This window comes from Paroedura picta, chromosome 12, assembly GCF_049243985.1.
Source record: "Paroedura picta isolate Pp20150507F chromosome 12, Ppicta_v3.0, whole genome shotgun sequence".
Taxonomy (NCBI): domain Eukaryota; kingdom Metazoa; phylum Chordata; class Lepidosauria; order Squamata; family Gekkonidae; genus Paroedura; species Paroedura picta.
Genome location: NC_135380.1, coordinates 1,929,715 through 1,943,397, shown reverse-complemented (window position 1 = coordinate 1,943,397; position 13,683 = coordinate 1,929,715). Strand labels below are relative to the sequence as shown.

The 13,683-nt window shown below is 52.6% G+C and overlaps 1 protein-coding gene across 2 annotated transcripts in view; it reads right to left on the bottom strand.

Moving 5' to 3' along the window:
• Nucleotides 1-7,478: 7,478 nt before the first annotated feature.
• Nucleotides 7,479-13,683, bottom strand: part of ZBTB16 (zinc finger and BTB domain containing 16) — a 132,346-nt gene continuing 126,141 nt past the window's right edge. For both annotated transcript variants that reach the window (XM_077305569.1, XM_077305570.1), the window contains one exon: nt 7,479-13,342. In XM_077305569.1, the coding sequence (XP_077161684.1) occupies nt 13,113-13,342 (230 nt within the window). In that variant the 3' untranslated portion in view covers nt 7,479-13,112. The remainder of the gene's footprint in view (nt 13,343-13,683) is intronic.

The window sequence follows — 13,683 nt, the reverse complement described above, 5'->3', positions numbered from 1 at the left end:
CAAAAAGGCTGGAGCATGGAGGCTGGGAACAGGGCAACACCCACCCACCTTAACGTCCTTCCGTCCCCCGGCAAGGATCCTTTGCGGCCTCATCTTGCCTCAGTCAAACGTCTCCGTCTCTTCCTGCGACTGCAGAATGAAGCACAGCGTTGAACCATCCAAAGAGGGGTGGGAGAGAACAACCACCCAGCCCCCAGATTCCTCTTGGGTGGGCCCAGGGAAGGCCCGTATGTCCCGTCCATCCTTGGGAACACCCCAAGAGAACTCATCAAGGAAGATCTGGGGAAATATGCTGCGAGGGGGAATATTACAAGAGGTGCTGATTGATGATCCCATCACGTGCAACACAAAACAATAAACCAAATAACTCCCGGAAGACTCACAGATGCCTTCTGAAACCAGGGGCCCAAGCCTCCGTCTGCTTCAGGGGGGCCACAGCTGACCTTGGGCAGCCTCTTCCTGCTCGTGCTCAGTGAGCCCAGGAGGACCCCTGAGTCCTGGGCAGCTGGGAAGCCGAGCAGCCTCACGTTGGCCGAGGACAAGCCCCAAGAAGCCTGGGCCAGAACGGCCTGCTGCTTCTACACTGTGGCTTCAGTTTGTCAGGGAAATATTTTGGTTGTTGCCGCATGGGACACTCACATGTTTTTAAAAGGGGGCTAGATGTTCATAGAGGTCTCCTAGAGGCAACTGCAGCCTCAGGGGTAGTGGTTGGTGCCTCTAATCTGGAGAACTGGGTTTGATTCCCTCGCCTCCATTATATGCAGCCAGCTGGGTGACCTTGAGCCAGTCCCAGTTCTCTCAGAGCTCTCTCAGCATCACCTCCCTCACAGGGTGCCTGTTATGGGGAGAGGAAGGGAAGGTGATTGGAAGCCACTTTGAGACTCCTTTGGGGAGTGAAAGGTTGGGTAAAAAAAACAACCCAGCTCTTTTTCTTCCTCTGTACCGAGCGGTCGTGTGAGTCTGGCCACCAACAGGCAAGGCTGTACTGGGGGGGGGGGGGCTTCTCTCTGCTTTTTGCATTGGGAAAATAAAACAACCGCTGCACCTTGACGACTGGCTTTAATTTAGAAGCGGGTCAGATTTTTAATTGTCAAAGGCTCTGGAAGCCGGTCTGGGTGAGAAGCTGGCTGGAGCTATCTTGTGCACAAAGTAATACAGATGTGGCTTGTAGGGAGTCTGTCCAGGAACTGAGACTATCCAGCACCCTGCGGAGTGTGCAGCCACAGCAGCTCCGGGTTTGCTGCCACATAAAAGGGTGACATAGCCTGAACTAGCACAGGGGTGTGTGTGTGTGTGTGGGAGTGCTTGTTAGCCATAAAAGAGCTGCCTTGTAGCCAGCAGTGCGCAGGAGAAATTCCTAAGGAGCCAGCTCATCTGATCTGACACTGAGGCCAAAGGCGTCCACCAAACGAGGCCAGATTCCCACAAGTGGGCTTGTAACCCCTGGGTGCAGCCCCTTGAGATGGACTCCTTGCAACTCCCCTTCCCAGAGGACCTTCCAGGCCAGATGATGGGGGGAGCATTAACTCTTGAGAGCTCAGCTCTCAAAATCTTGGTCTTGGAGGTGCTGCAGGACTGGGATTTTGCCCTTTTACTGCAGTCCAACCCATCTCCCCTCTGACACTGTTTTCATTAGAATGGGACATCCATGGCTGGCAAATTCTAGAAGATCTGGAGATGGATTTAGGTTGCAGACCTGCCCCAACTGGAGCCTGCCTCAAGAGGGCTGGAGCTGCAGCATCCGTCGTCTCACCAGGGGCTTCACCCGCAGGAAAACTTCGGAATGACTGGCAGGCGGGCCCCGGGCAGGGCCCAGTGTGGGATCCTGGCATCCAGGCCAGCAATAAAGCCCTGATGATCTGTAAGTGGCTGGCTATCGATGAGGTGTCCAGCTAAAGACTTAGTAAGACACTAAATCAGCCCCATTGATCCAGGAGAGATCGATGGTGCTACAGACCTGATCACTGCAACGGGCAATTAACAACTGCTGGAATGAGCTGCCTTCATGTAGCATCAAATGCTTCAACAGACAAATCCGATCGGCACCTTCGATCAGGCCCTGCCTGGTGCTGCGACAGGGCTGCGCATGTGTGCTCCGTGTGTGTGTGTGTGGCAGGAAGTGTGTGCATGAGCAGGGAAACACGCGCATCTTGGGCACAAGGGCAAGGAGTCTCAGTCCCTCCTTGGGTCTCCGTGTCGATTGGCTGAGCCAGGATCTTCCACCGGGTGCGTAAGAGCAGAGGATGAAAGCCAGAGACTTTTCAGCTCTCCTCTGTTCCATTCCTGATTTGAGGTGCAAAGTCAAGCTTCTGCCTCATTGCTTCTCTTTTATTGGTTGGTTTACATTTCCTTGAGGCTCAGAAAGTGCAGGAACGTGACCCAAGAGAACCGCGTGGGCCTTTTCCTACTGGACCCTGCACTGCTAGGACCTTGACTGGGCAACAGCAGGCCCTAAACTCAGCTCTGGATGGGGGCCGCTTGTTGTGGCGCCTTTTGCCCAAGTCACCCCGTTTGGGGGGGCTCTTCTTCCGAGACGCTGGTCCTCTCCGGGCTACGGCTAAAGGTCTCTGAGCTCGGCCGCCAAGAGACTGCAGATGCTGGGTCAGAACCGGAGCATGAGGAATTATATTTGGAATGCACTTAATCCATCTGCGGTCTCCTTTTCTTCCCGGTGGGAAGCCAAAGTGGCTTACGATGTTCTTCTTTCCACCGTTTTAGCCTCACAACAACCCTGTGAGGAAGGTTAGGCTGAGCAAAGGGGACAGGCCCAGTGAGCTTCCCTGGCACGTGTGGGAATTTGAATCCGAGTCTTCCAGCCCCTAGTCCGACCCTCTTCAGCATGCTGGCTGCCTTGACTGGTGGGTGGGCAGTTTCCTCCTTAAAAATGAAGGACAGTCATGTTTGGTGAGTTATGAACATCAGAGCTCCTGCATGAGAAGTAAACAGACAGACGCATCTTTCTTTTTCTAGCCCTCCCTTCCAATACGGCTCAGGGCAGGTGACAACATCCTCCAAAGAATAGATTTGGCGAAAACATGAACATGGACTTTAAATGAAGAGCCTTTTTCTAGTCCAGGATTTCAGATCCAGGTTTGGGGAACGGGCCTCCTCCTACACATGCCCCCCAGCTGTCCATGGGAATTTGCCTATGTGCTGGATGAAAGGTGCACCTTGTTGGCATATCTCCAGCCGAAATTCCCAATGCCCGCAGAAGCTGCCAAAATCACTGCCAGATGTTTGCAGCCAAGATGGGCTGCAGGGGCCATTCACCATGCAAAATGTGCTTCTGTGTCACCTTCAGGGGATTTCAAGATGTGAAATGCCCAGATGGGGTCTACTACATGAAGCCTTTGCCCGGGAGAAGGCAAGGGGACGAGACGGAGCCAGCAGAGGGCATTTCCCAGGCTGGCCACACGATGGCAGCGGAGCCCAGTGAGTGCATGGCGCCTGATGTGCCAAGCAGCGCTGGCAGCAGGTGACACGTCCCCGCCTCACCCCATATCCCAGAGAGGGATCCGATCAAAGAGGGGAACAGCAGCTGAGCGGAACACCAGAAAGAGGCCTGGTGGGCAAGAACATGCAGGACTGTGTGTTGGAAGCATCTACAGCCAGGGTTAAACTGCTGGGCACTGCGTGGCTGGCCCAAACTGGAATGGAATTATTCATCATCATCATTATTACTACTACTAATAATAAAGAGACCTCTTGTCTCTGAAAAAACCTTGCAGGGCCACTAGCAGGGTTGTGCCAAGTCTGCCTGGGCCCGTGACTTTGTGTCTGAGGAAGGGTGCATGCACAAGAAAGCTCACGAAAGGTCATTCCCATCCCCTCCTGCCTGGTCCTTTTAACAGGAGATGCTGGGGGTTGAACCTGGGACCTTCTGCATGCCAGGCAGAGGCTCTTCCACTGAGCCATACCCCTACCAGTCCTTGCACCGTTTACATTTTTTCTTAGTGAACAGAAGAACAATTAGAGCCCTGCTGGATCAGACCAGTGAGGGTCATCTAGCTCAGCTCCTGCCTCACACAGTGGCCAACCAGTTCCTCTGGAGCGCCAACAACAGGGCACTAGAGCTGGGACCTTCATGAGAACATAAGAAGCAACCTGCTTGATCAGACCAGAGGTCCATCTTGTCCAGTGTCCTGCCTCATGGTGGCCAACCAGGTCTTCTGGAGGTTCAACAACAGGGCAGAGTGGCCTGTGGCTTTCCCCTGATGTTTCCTTCTGCCACTGGGATTCAGAGGTTTGGCACCTCTGAATGGTGGTTTTCCTCAGTCGTCATGCCTGTATCAGAAGAACTGTACATGCCCACCAACACTTATGCTTCGAATAAAACGTTGTTGTTCTTAAAAGTGCCACCTGTTTCAAACTTGGTTCATGGCTAGTAGAATGATGGCCTTATCACCCATGAATCTGTAGAATCCTTTTAATTTTTTTTTATTCCTGTGGCCATCACTATATCCTCTGGCAGCCAATTTCCTCTCTGTGGAAAACAGCATTTCTTTTTGTCCTTCCTGAACCCACCACCCATCTGCTTCATTGGATGCCCTTGGGTCTGGTCTTTGGGGGAGGGAGAAAAAGCTCCCTGTCATTTCTGTTCACCCCATGCAAATTTTATAGACGTCTGTTGTGTCCTCCCTTTGTTGTCCCTTTCTACATGGAGATGTCCCAGCCTGTTCAGCCCTTCCTCCTAGGGAAGGGCCTCCAGCCCCCAAATCACCTTGGCCTCCCTCCTCTGTATCTGTCCCCTCTCTGCAGTGTCCTTGTTGAGCTTCGGTGACCAGAACTGGGGCAGAAATGCGGCCAAGGAGGAGGCTCCCTCACTGCCCCCAGGAGCTGTTTTGCATCCGGTGCCAATTCAGGGGGATCTCCGGGGGGGTCCCAAATTCAGAGCTATAGTTGTTGGGGGGAACCAGGGCTGGGGCCTATCTGGCTCATCCATAACGGAAAGTATAAACAACACTTAGCATGAAGTGATGCTAATTACCCCCCTTAACACCGCGTAATTACCCGATTAAGTACCTTTTTGATTTTTATGGCATTATGCAGCCCAGCGTAGCAACCCTCCGCCCCCCCCCCCCCAGTTCCCACTGGGAGCACCTCGGGAGGAAAAGGGAGGGGGGTCCTTCCCCAGGAGCCTCTTCTGTGCCAAGCAGAAATGGTCCGCGTAGGGCTCCTGACCTCCCGGATGTGTGGGGGAGGCACTAGAGACCTCCATTTCTAGGAATTTATATCGCATACCTTTAGCTCAAGGTCCCAGGTTGGTCACAACGGTACAGAATAATCTAAAATACATTGGAAACATTGAAAACATAACCCGCCCTCCCTCCCTGGCAGGACAGCACACAGAGGAAACTAGATATCGAAGGTCTGGGGGAAGAGAGGTGTGTTTTCACCCGCCACCGAAACCCATGTTAACGAAGGCTGCATCTGGGCCGCAACAGAAAAGGCCTTCCTGCTTGTGCCTGGGAGAGAGGCAGAACTACCAGAAGGCTCCCCCCTGAGAACTCCGTGCTCAGGCAGGTCTGCTTGGGAGACAACCAGATTGCTTGGTGTTTCTTTCTTTCGGATATTTGCCCGTCCACTTTTTCTGGAGCAAACGGCTGCTTTGGGAGGTGGGCTGTTTGGCATGGATGCCCTACCAAGCCCCCTCAGACCTCCGGATACTTCCCAGCCAGGAGTTGGCCACCTTTGCTCAATTCCTCCGGACAATGGCCAGACGGCGGGCAACGATTGAAGGCACCTTCCTTGCGCACTGACTCAGAACCGAGTGGGAAGTTTCTCTGCTGCAGGAGCCCCCTTTCCCCCTCCCCAGCCTCCTCCCTGGGCATTGAAGTCTGGCAAGGAGGGCCTGACAGCTTCCCTTTGACCCACCAGAGCAGCCCCCTCCCCGCCCCGGCCGTGGGCTGTACAGTTTCGCCTGGAAATAAAAGGAGCAGAAGAGCTGCGGTTAATGTAGTCAGTAAATAAATAAAGGAGGGCTTAAGCTTAGTGTACAGCAATCAGTTTAGAACTACAGGATAATTAACCCAGCGGGGGGCTGGAGCAGCATATAGTCAGGTTTAAATGAACGCGTTCACTTCCATTGAGGCAAACTTACTTGGCTCCCCGGGGAGGAGAAAAATATGCCCGAGAAGAGTTGAGGGAAAGGTGCCGCGTGGAGGAACGCACAGCAGCACGGCAGGGACCCCAGACTGCCCCCCCCGTCTCCCCCACCCAGGAGGGCTCTTTCCCCTCCTTCTTCAGCATGGTGAGTTGCAGCTCAGTCTCCCCCTGCAACGAGAACGCTGCTGTGGGTGGAGAAAGACTTGGAGACGTCAGATGTGGAGCCAGATGAGGGCAAGGGTATTTTCAGGGGGGTGGGCTGCGGGCTCAAGGGGATGCCCTGCCCCCTCCCACAGTGGCCATTTTTTTCCAGGGGAACTGATCTCTGTTGGATGGAGATCAATCAAAATCCCAGGAGATCTCCAGCTGCTAACTGGAGTTTGGCAACCTTGCCCAACACCTTCTCTTGTGACATCTGCTGACATCATCATCATCATCATCATCATCATCATCATCATCATCATCATTATTATTATTATTATTATTATTATTATTATTATTATTAGATTTATTCTCCACCACTTCCAAACTGGCTCATGGCAGGTTACAAAGTGTCTGATAAAACCCCAGATAAGACCCCATAAAAAAGGACAAAACCCACGGAACAAATGGCACAAACACGGCGGAATTCCAAAGTGATCCAACCCACAACCCTCTCTAGTGAGGGTGGGAAGAGGGCCAAGATGGCAAGGCCTACCTAATGCCTGACACCTGTTGGAAGAGCTCAGTTTTGCAGGCCCTGCGGAATGGCGGAAGCTCCCGCAGGGCTCGCAGCTCTCCCGGGAGCTCATTCCACCAAGTAGGGGCCAGGACCATGAAGGCCCTGGCCCTGTTCAAGGTCAGGCGTGTTTCCCTGGGGCCGGGAACGACCAGAAGATTTGAACCCACAGAGCGTAAGGCTCTGTGGGGGGCATAGGGTGATAGGCAGTCCTTCAGATGTGTGGAATTCTCTGTTGCCAGGTTTTTGGTGAAGTCTCTGGAGTCTCAGGGCTTGAACACATGAGTCCAAGTTCGGGTATCTCAGTAACGTGGAAACAGCAGGTCCCTGCAGTTTCAGTTCGCCCCGGACAACAAAAGAAAGGGAGAAGTATTTATCTCTTCAACTTCCACTTGGCTTTACCATCTGCAATCTGCTCTCTTGTAAGCATTCTGAAGAGGAAAATAGGTGCTTTCTCCCTTCCAATGTGAGGAGCAAAGCAGGGCCTCTCCTCTTCGTGATCCCCAAGTCCTTGCAAACAACTCCTCTGCCTACTCTCTGCTCGCTGCCACAGTCGGCTTTGGGGACGGAGCAAAATTCATTCTTTGCACCTGGCCAATTAGAGTCGCTTGTTTTGCTGTCAAGAAAAGGGGCTGGAAAGAATGAGACACGAAGCGTCAACGACTGAATTAACTTTATTGTTTCTTTTTTCTAACTGCAGATTCAAGGTATACAACTGAACATTTGCTATTTTTCTTATGAGACTTATAAATAAAAATACAAAAAATGTCCACTACAAAAAAATCTACCGTTAGTAGGATGTAAAAAATATTCTCTTTGCTATAGAAGGCACAAACTTCACTTAGTGACAAATGGAGAGGAAAAAAACCTGCAGCAGTCAAACTATTTTTTTTAAAACCTTTTTTCTCTTTTTTTTCTCTCTGCCAGAAACACTGAAGTTTTACAAAGAGCTGCACCTGCCCTCTACACAGAACAGATGCAAAGGTGGAGAACAGCAACTAGGAGGAGACGGCACAAAGTTCCTTGGGATGGGGGGAAATCTGGATTATGTCACGCGGATTTCTTTTCTTTTCTTTTTTTTAGCTAACTGCATCTGTGATTCTAGAGTAACACATAACAGGGACTCACAAGCGGTACTGCAAAGAAACAAAGAGAAGGAAATTTTGTACAGGGAAAAAAAATACATAACCAAGAATCTGGAAAATAAACCCACAAAGAACAATAAAATAAAATAAATTGGGCACCTTCTAAAATTAGGCTAAGAGGAGGTGCTGAGGTAGACAGAGCCAGGACAGCAATTCAACACACTCTTTCTGTGTAATACGAAGCAATCACACGGGCACTTGTGCTGTCACAACGTCAAGAGACAAGCAGAAAAAAAAAATACTAAGAAGAAGCCTTACATTTTGCTTGGTCCGAAAGGACAAAATTGGTCCTCAGTGCTATAACAGACATTAACATAAATGCTATGGAGACTTACCCTGGCTTCTTCGTCTCCAAAAATCATGCACACGTCAACACTATGCAGAACATATACAAAGATGCATGCCAAGAAACTGGCACCCAAATGCTGAAGGATGTCATGGTACAGGTGAGCACTTATTCACAATGCAAAATAGGTTATGGGCCCAGGGAAGTTTCTGGGGGTCTTCTCTCCTGTTTGCACAGACCCCCTTTGTGGCGGCAGGAGAATGGGGGCAGATATGGCAGATTAAGTGCAGGGCAAGTGGCACAGAAGTGAATGGAAAACTCACCTGACAAATCATCACCTGACAAAAATTCTTGCCTCTATTAGCACAATTCGGCAAGCCCTCATTTGCTTTTTAACCTGCAGGAGTTCTGCACAAATGAAACACTGTCAGACAAGAGAGCCTGGAAACTAACAGGAAGTTTGGAACTGGAGTTAAGTGGGGAGAGAGACACAAATGCCCCTTGCACAATTCAGGATCCTCTAGTATACCATGACATCCCTTAGCCCAAACAACCGTGAAACATTACAGCATTTTCCCTCTTTTAAATGTGGGGGAGAAAACCACACCTGTTTCAGGCACAATGATCCAGCAAGCCATTTCCGAAAAGCCGCTTGGAGGATGGCACTTGGTCAAAGCCTGCCTCACTTCCCACCAATAAGCAGTAAAGTTTCATTTCTCCCACACAGATGTACACCAACACACACTCACGCATGTATGTATACAATACCTCTTAATGCTTTCATTTATGAAGCTTATTCCAAAGCAGCAAGCACAGACAGCCAGGAATAGATATATACCTTGGCAAAGATATTCTGTGTAGAACATAACGGTGTACACAGTAGACAAACCAGGTTTCTGGACTGGCAGGCAGGGAAATTTGAATTTAAATTCCGTAAATCTGTAAGGCATTTGTACCATAAGTAGTACTCAACCAAGTAGCTAAATGTGAGAGTGACTCACGTGGCCAGCGCTGCCAAGGAAAACTGCCGCAAAAGGCTGCCCTCTTCAGTGTGTGTAGGAGGATACACTCCCCTTAAGATCCAACCCCTTAAGTGCAGGCACTCCCAATGGTCAACTCCAACCAGTTGCTTCCTCTTCTGGAATTAACTTTGTTCTCTGCCTTTCAGACCCCACTTTGCTCATGCTCCCTCAATGTTCGCTATGGGGCAGGAGCAGAAATTCTTCGCCTCCCCCTCAGGGGAAAAAATGCAGAGGAACATTGCATCACCTTACAGACCCACCAGCTGCAGAAACAACGGTTGCAGTACAGACACACAACTCCACAATCGCAACTAGCGGTGGCCAGCCCAAAGGTTCAATTGAATGCATTTCCCCACGTGTGCTTTGGAAGCTGCAATTTCACCCTGATTCAGGACCATCCGATCTGGCAACACTGGACGACAACAATACTGCATGATTTGTTTAATACTGGGTCACGCCCACTCACACCCACCCACACGCACACACACACAGACCCACAACCAATTCCTGTTCACATTACAAAAGGAAGGGGGAGGGGGCAGTATCTTGCCAAAAACCGACACGAGAGGACTAACAAACGTTACAAAAATATTACATTTTGCAAATAATTTATCCATCCAACGCTTTCAGCTTGGTGAGTGGGGAGTGAAAGAGGAGACGGACAGGCTTGGGGGGAAAGCTGGGGATGCACAGAGAGGTCCTGGAGGCCGTCTCTGGCAAACATGTGACCTTGGTCAATTTACTGCATATTTTGCTTTAGCATCATCTGCCACGAGAGATGCTGTAATTTGCTTTTCACATTATAAACAAAGCTCTACTTAAACTATTCACATATTCAAGTTTAACTCTTTTTTTTTTAATTCGTTTTCCAAATTGCTAATTTTTCACTAAACTGTTCCAACTCTCTGAACAGGTGCAATGAAATATGCGCTCCGTCCGCTCCCACACGTTAAGGCCTTCAGTGGCTGCCAGCAGTTGAGACAGTCTTGGGGTGTGGCGGAGGGGGAGGGGGAGGAGGAGGGGGAGGGCAGCGGTCGAGAGACACCCCCTGGCCATTCCCTTTCCTCCCATCTACGCAACGCTTCCCTAAAAACTTTCTTCCATATATAAATGCAGCTGAATTACAAAATAAAATATACATTTGCAAATATAAAGCATGAGATGAAGATTGAAATGAACATCACAAAGCAAAACAAACAAAAAAAAAGGAAAAAAAAAAGAACACAAATATTGCAATATGTGCTTTGTAACTGAAAAACAAAAACACCCACGAAAGAGGTAGCTCTCAGGATAATACGACCCCCGTTTACACCAAGCGGGTCCTTACAAACAAAATACCCATTTTGGTAACAATAATGCACAACAACAAAAAAAATTATAAGGCTGGCAACGGAAACCAGAGTTGACGGCGCTTTTCGGCTGGCCAGCGGCACTTTGGCGGCTTCATCTCAAGGGTCTCTCCTCCTCGGGCTCCTCCCAGCAGCCTTTCCCACGGTCAACCCCAAACCCATTCCCATTCCCCCCCCCCCCCGCCCCCCAAGCGAAAACAAATAAGCTCATGAGGTCACAAGAAACCGAGGTAATTTCAAGTACAATGTGCTAAATGCAGAAATCATCGTAAAAAACGAAAACATTAAGAACACTGAGACAACGGACAGTCCCCTTGGTGGGACGCCCCTCCCCAAACGCAGGACTGGGCAGAACAGCCAGGGGGCTGGCACGCTTCAGGGGGGGGGGAAGTGACAGCTCCTTAGGGAAGGTTTGGCCGATTGTTGAGAGGAAGGGGAGAAGCCGGAAGGTGGGTGAATGAGAGGGGGAAGAGAGAGAAAGAAAGAGGGAGAAAGAGAGATCCTGCCCACACGGACTCCAGAGATTAAGGGGGAGAGTGCAAGCAAAATGCCTCCTTGGTGCCTCCCGTTTCTGTGCTCCCTGCCCGGGCCCACCAAAGACGAGTCCTTCCCCCTGGCCTCTTGAGGCCAAGGAGTCCAACTGCTGACCACTGCAGCTGCCACGGGAGCACCACCAAGCGGAGGAAGGAGCCCCCAGCATCTCCCGGCCTCCGTCCCAGCTGGGCCAATCCCACCTGCCTTCCCACCTGCTCCCCATGTGTGGGACTCAGTGGGGATGCATCATGGATCCACGGAGGACCATGTGTGGGTGATGCACCTTCCCCCCCGAGGACGATGCCCCATGGGCAGGGGCTGGTGTGCTCCGCCCTGCACTCTGCAGCATGCCACTGCCTCCTTCCGGCACATCCCGTGGCCCAGCTGGGCTCTGGCATTGCCTGCAGAAGGCAAAAGTTTGCAAGGACACATGGTGTTCCTGAGCCGCATGCCAGGCCCTGCCCTCGGCAGGAATGCACCAGCCTCCTCTTCCAGTTGCCAGGAGGAAGAGTTTGGCCGGCCTAAAGGAACAGGAGAGGGAATCTCAACCTCCCAAGGACATTGGTGTCTGTGTGTGTGTCTGTGTGTGTGTGTGTGGGGGGAAGCTTTTGCATGCCCTGCCATTCACTGGACCAGGCCTTGCCTGTCTACAACCGTTTTGACCGCTAGAACCCTCACGGAAGAAGAGTTGGGGGTCTTATTCTCCACTTTTCACTACCCAAAGGAGTCCCAAAGAGACACTCTATGAGGTTGGAGGGGCTGAGAGAGCTCTGACAGAACTGATCTGTGAGAACAGCCCCAAGAGAACTGTGACGGGCCCAAGGTCACCCAGCTGGCTGCATGTGGAGGAGGAGTGGGGAATCAAACCCCGCTCTCCAGATGAGAGGCTGCCACTCTTAGCCACGACTTCCAGCTAGCTCCCGAGGAGAGCTGGCTGATGCAGCAGGAACCAAAGTGCAAAATGCAAAAGCATCCCCAACTGGTTTCTCTCACACATGCCCTGCGCCCGACATGCCCCACCCCCCAAATTAAGAGAAGGGCCTATGGCCGGGGGAAAATGGTGGCTGTCTAGAGGGAAGGTCTACAGGGGAGGTGTGAAGACAGCCTGCCCAGGCTGCGTGGGAGGGAGTGGGGATGCGCATCCCCCTCAGTCACACAACTGCATGGCAAGCTTCAGCCCCACCTCAGGAGCAGCAGAAACGATGGCTCCGGACCCAGGCCACCTCCCCCCCCCCTGTGGAGTGTTCGCGGTCCCCATCCGGCCAAGGAGAGATCAGAGCCAGATTGTGCGTCTCCTTCCCACTGCTACGGCTGCAAAAGCCCGGCTCCGGAGAACTGGGAAGCCGTGCCCTGCTAGAGCAGCCATCTGCCAGTGCGGCCCCCACTGCTGACCCACACTACACCCTTCCGCAGCAGCTCCCATGCCCAGATGGGGCAGAGGACAGGCTCAGGCATCGGGTGACTAACAGGTTTGGGGGCCCGGAAAGGGCCACACCTGGCATCCCAAAAGGCGGTAACCAGAGACTCTTCCCCCTGCAAAGGGCGCCTCTCACCCCGGTGTGCCTTTCCCTGGCCTCGTGGCTGCCTGGCTCCACAAGAAGAGAGGGAGGCCCAGCAGCTGCCCCCAGGAGCCTGGCAGGACGTCGGGGAAGCCTCCCAGCCAGCAGCACAAACCCTTCCACCCACGAGGCCACAAAGCCCAAGCGGGACCCCCGAAGCCGCCGGGAAGTTCAGGGCTCAGACCGCCCCCTTCTCCTCCCGAGCCCTCCCTCTTTCCCTTCCTGTCGCCCCGCTGCCCCAGCAAGCTGCACAGAAGAGGACGCAGCCCTATGGGGCAGCCAGCAGGCAGGGGGAAGGCGAAGAGGAAAGGGGGCAGGAGAGAAGAACGGGGCCGAGGCCCGGGTGGGGTTCTGCCCAGTCCTCCGTTGCCGCGTCCCTCCTCTTGCGCTCCCCTTAGACATAGCAAAGGTACAGGTAGGTCTTCTCTATCCTCCAGTCGGTGGGGATCTCCTCCGGCTTGTGGCCCTTCATGTGCTTCTGCATGGCGGAAAGGCTGGGACAGTATTCCAGGCAGATTGTGCACTGGTACGGCGAAGCTCCGTTGTGGGTCCTGAGGTGCTTGATCATGGCGGAGTAGTCTCGGGACCGCTGGTGGCACAGCTTGCACTCAAACGGCTTCTCGCCTGCAGGGGCGGCGGGGGAGAACGAGCAAGGGAGAGTCACCCACGTGGCACCCGGGGGGGGGGGAGGCGTGTGAGCAGGGGGCGTTTCGGAGGAGGAGGCGGCAGGGGACGGGCACCGCTCCTTTCGAGTCAAAGGAGAACAGGAGCGTCCGAGGACGGGAGGGAGCTTTGGGAGGTCAGAACCAAGGGAAGGCTTGCTTCGGGCCACCTCTTTACTGGTCTGGCATCTGCCCAGAGACTGACCCCGCCTGTCTGAGTGGGTAGACACCCACTGGCCAGCCCAGCCTCAGAAGCCAAGCAGGAGCAGCCCTGGCTAGAACACGGATGGGAGGAATGCTGAA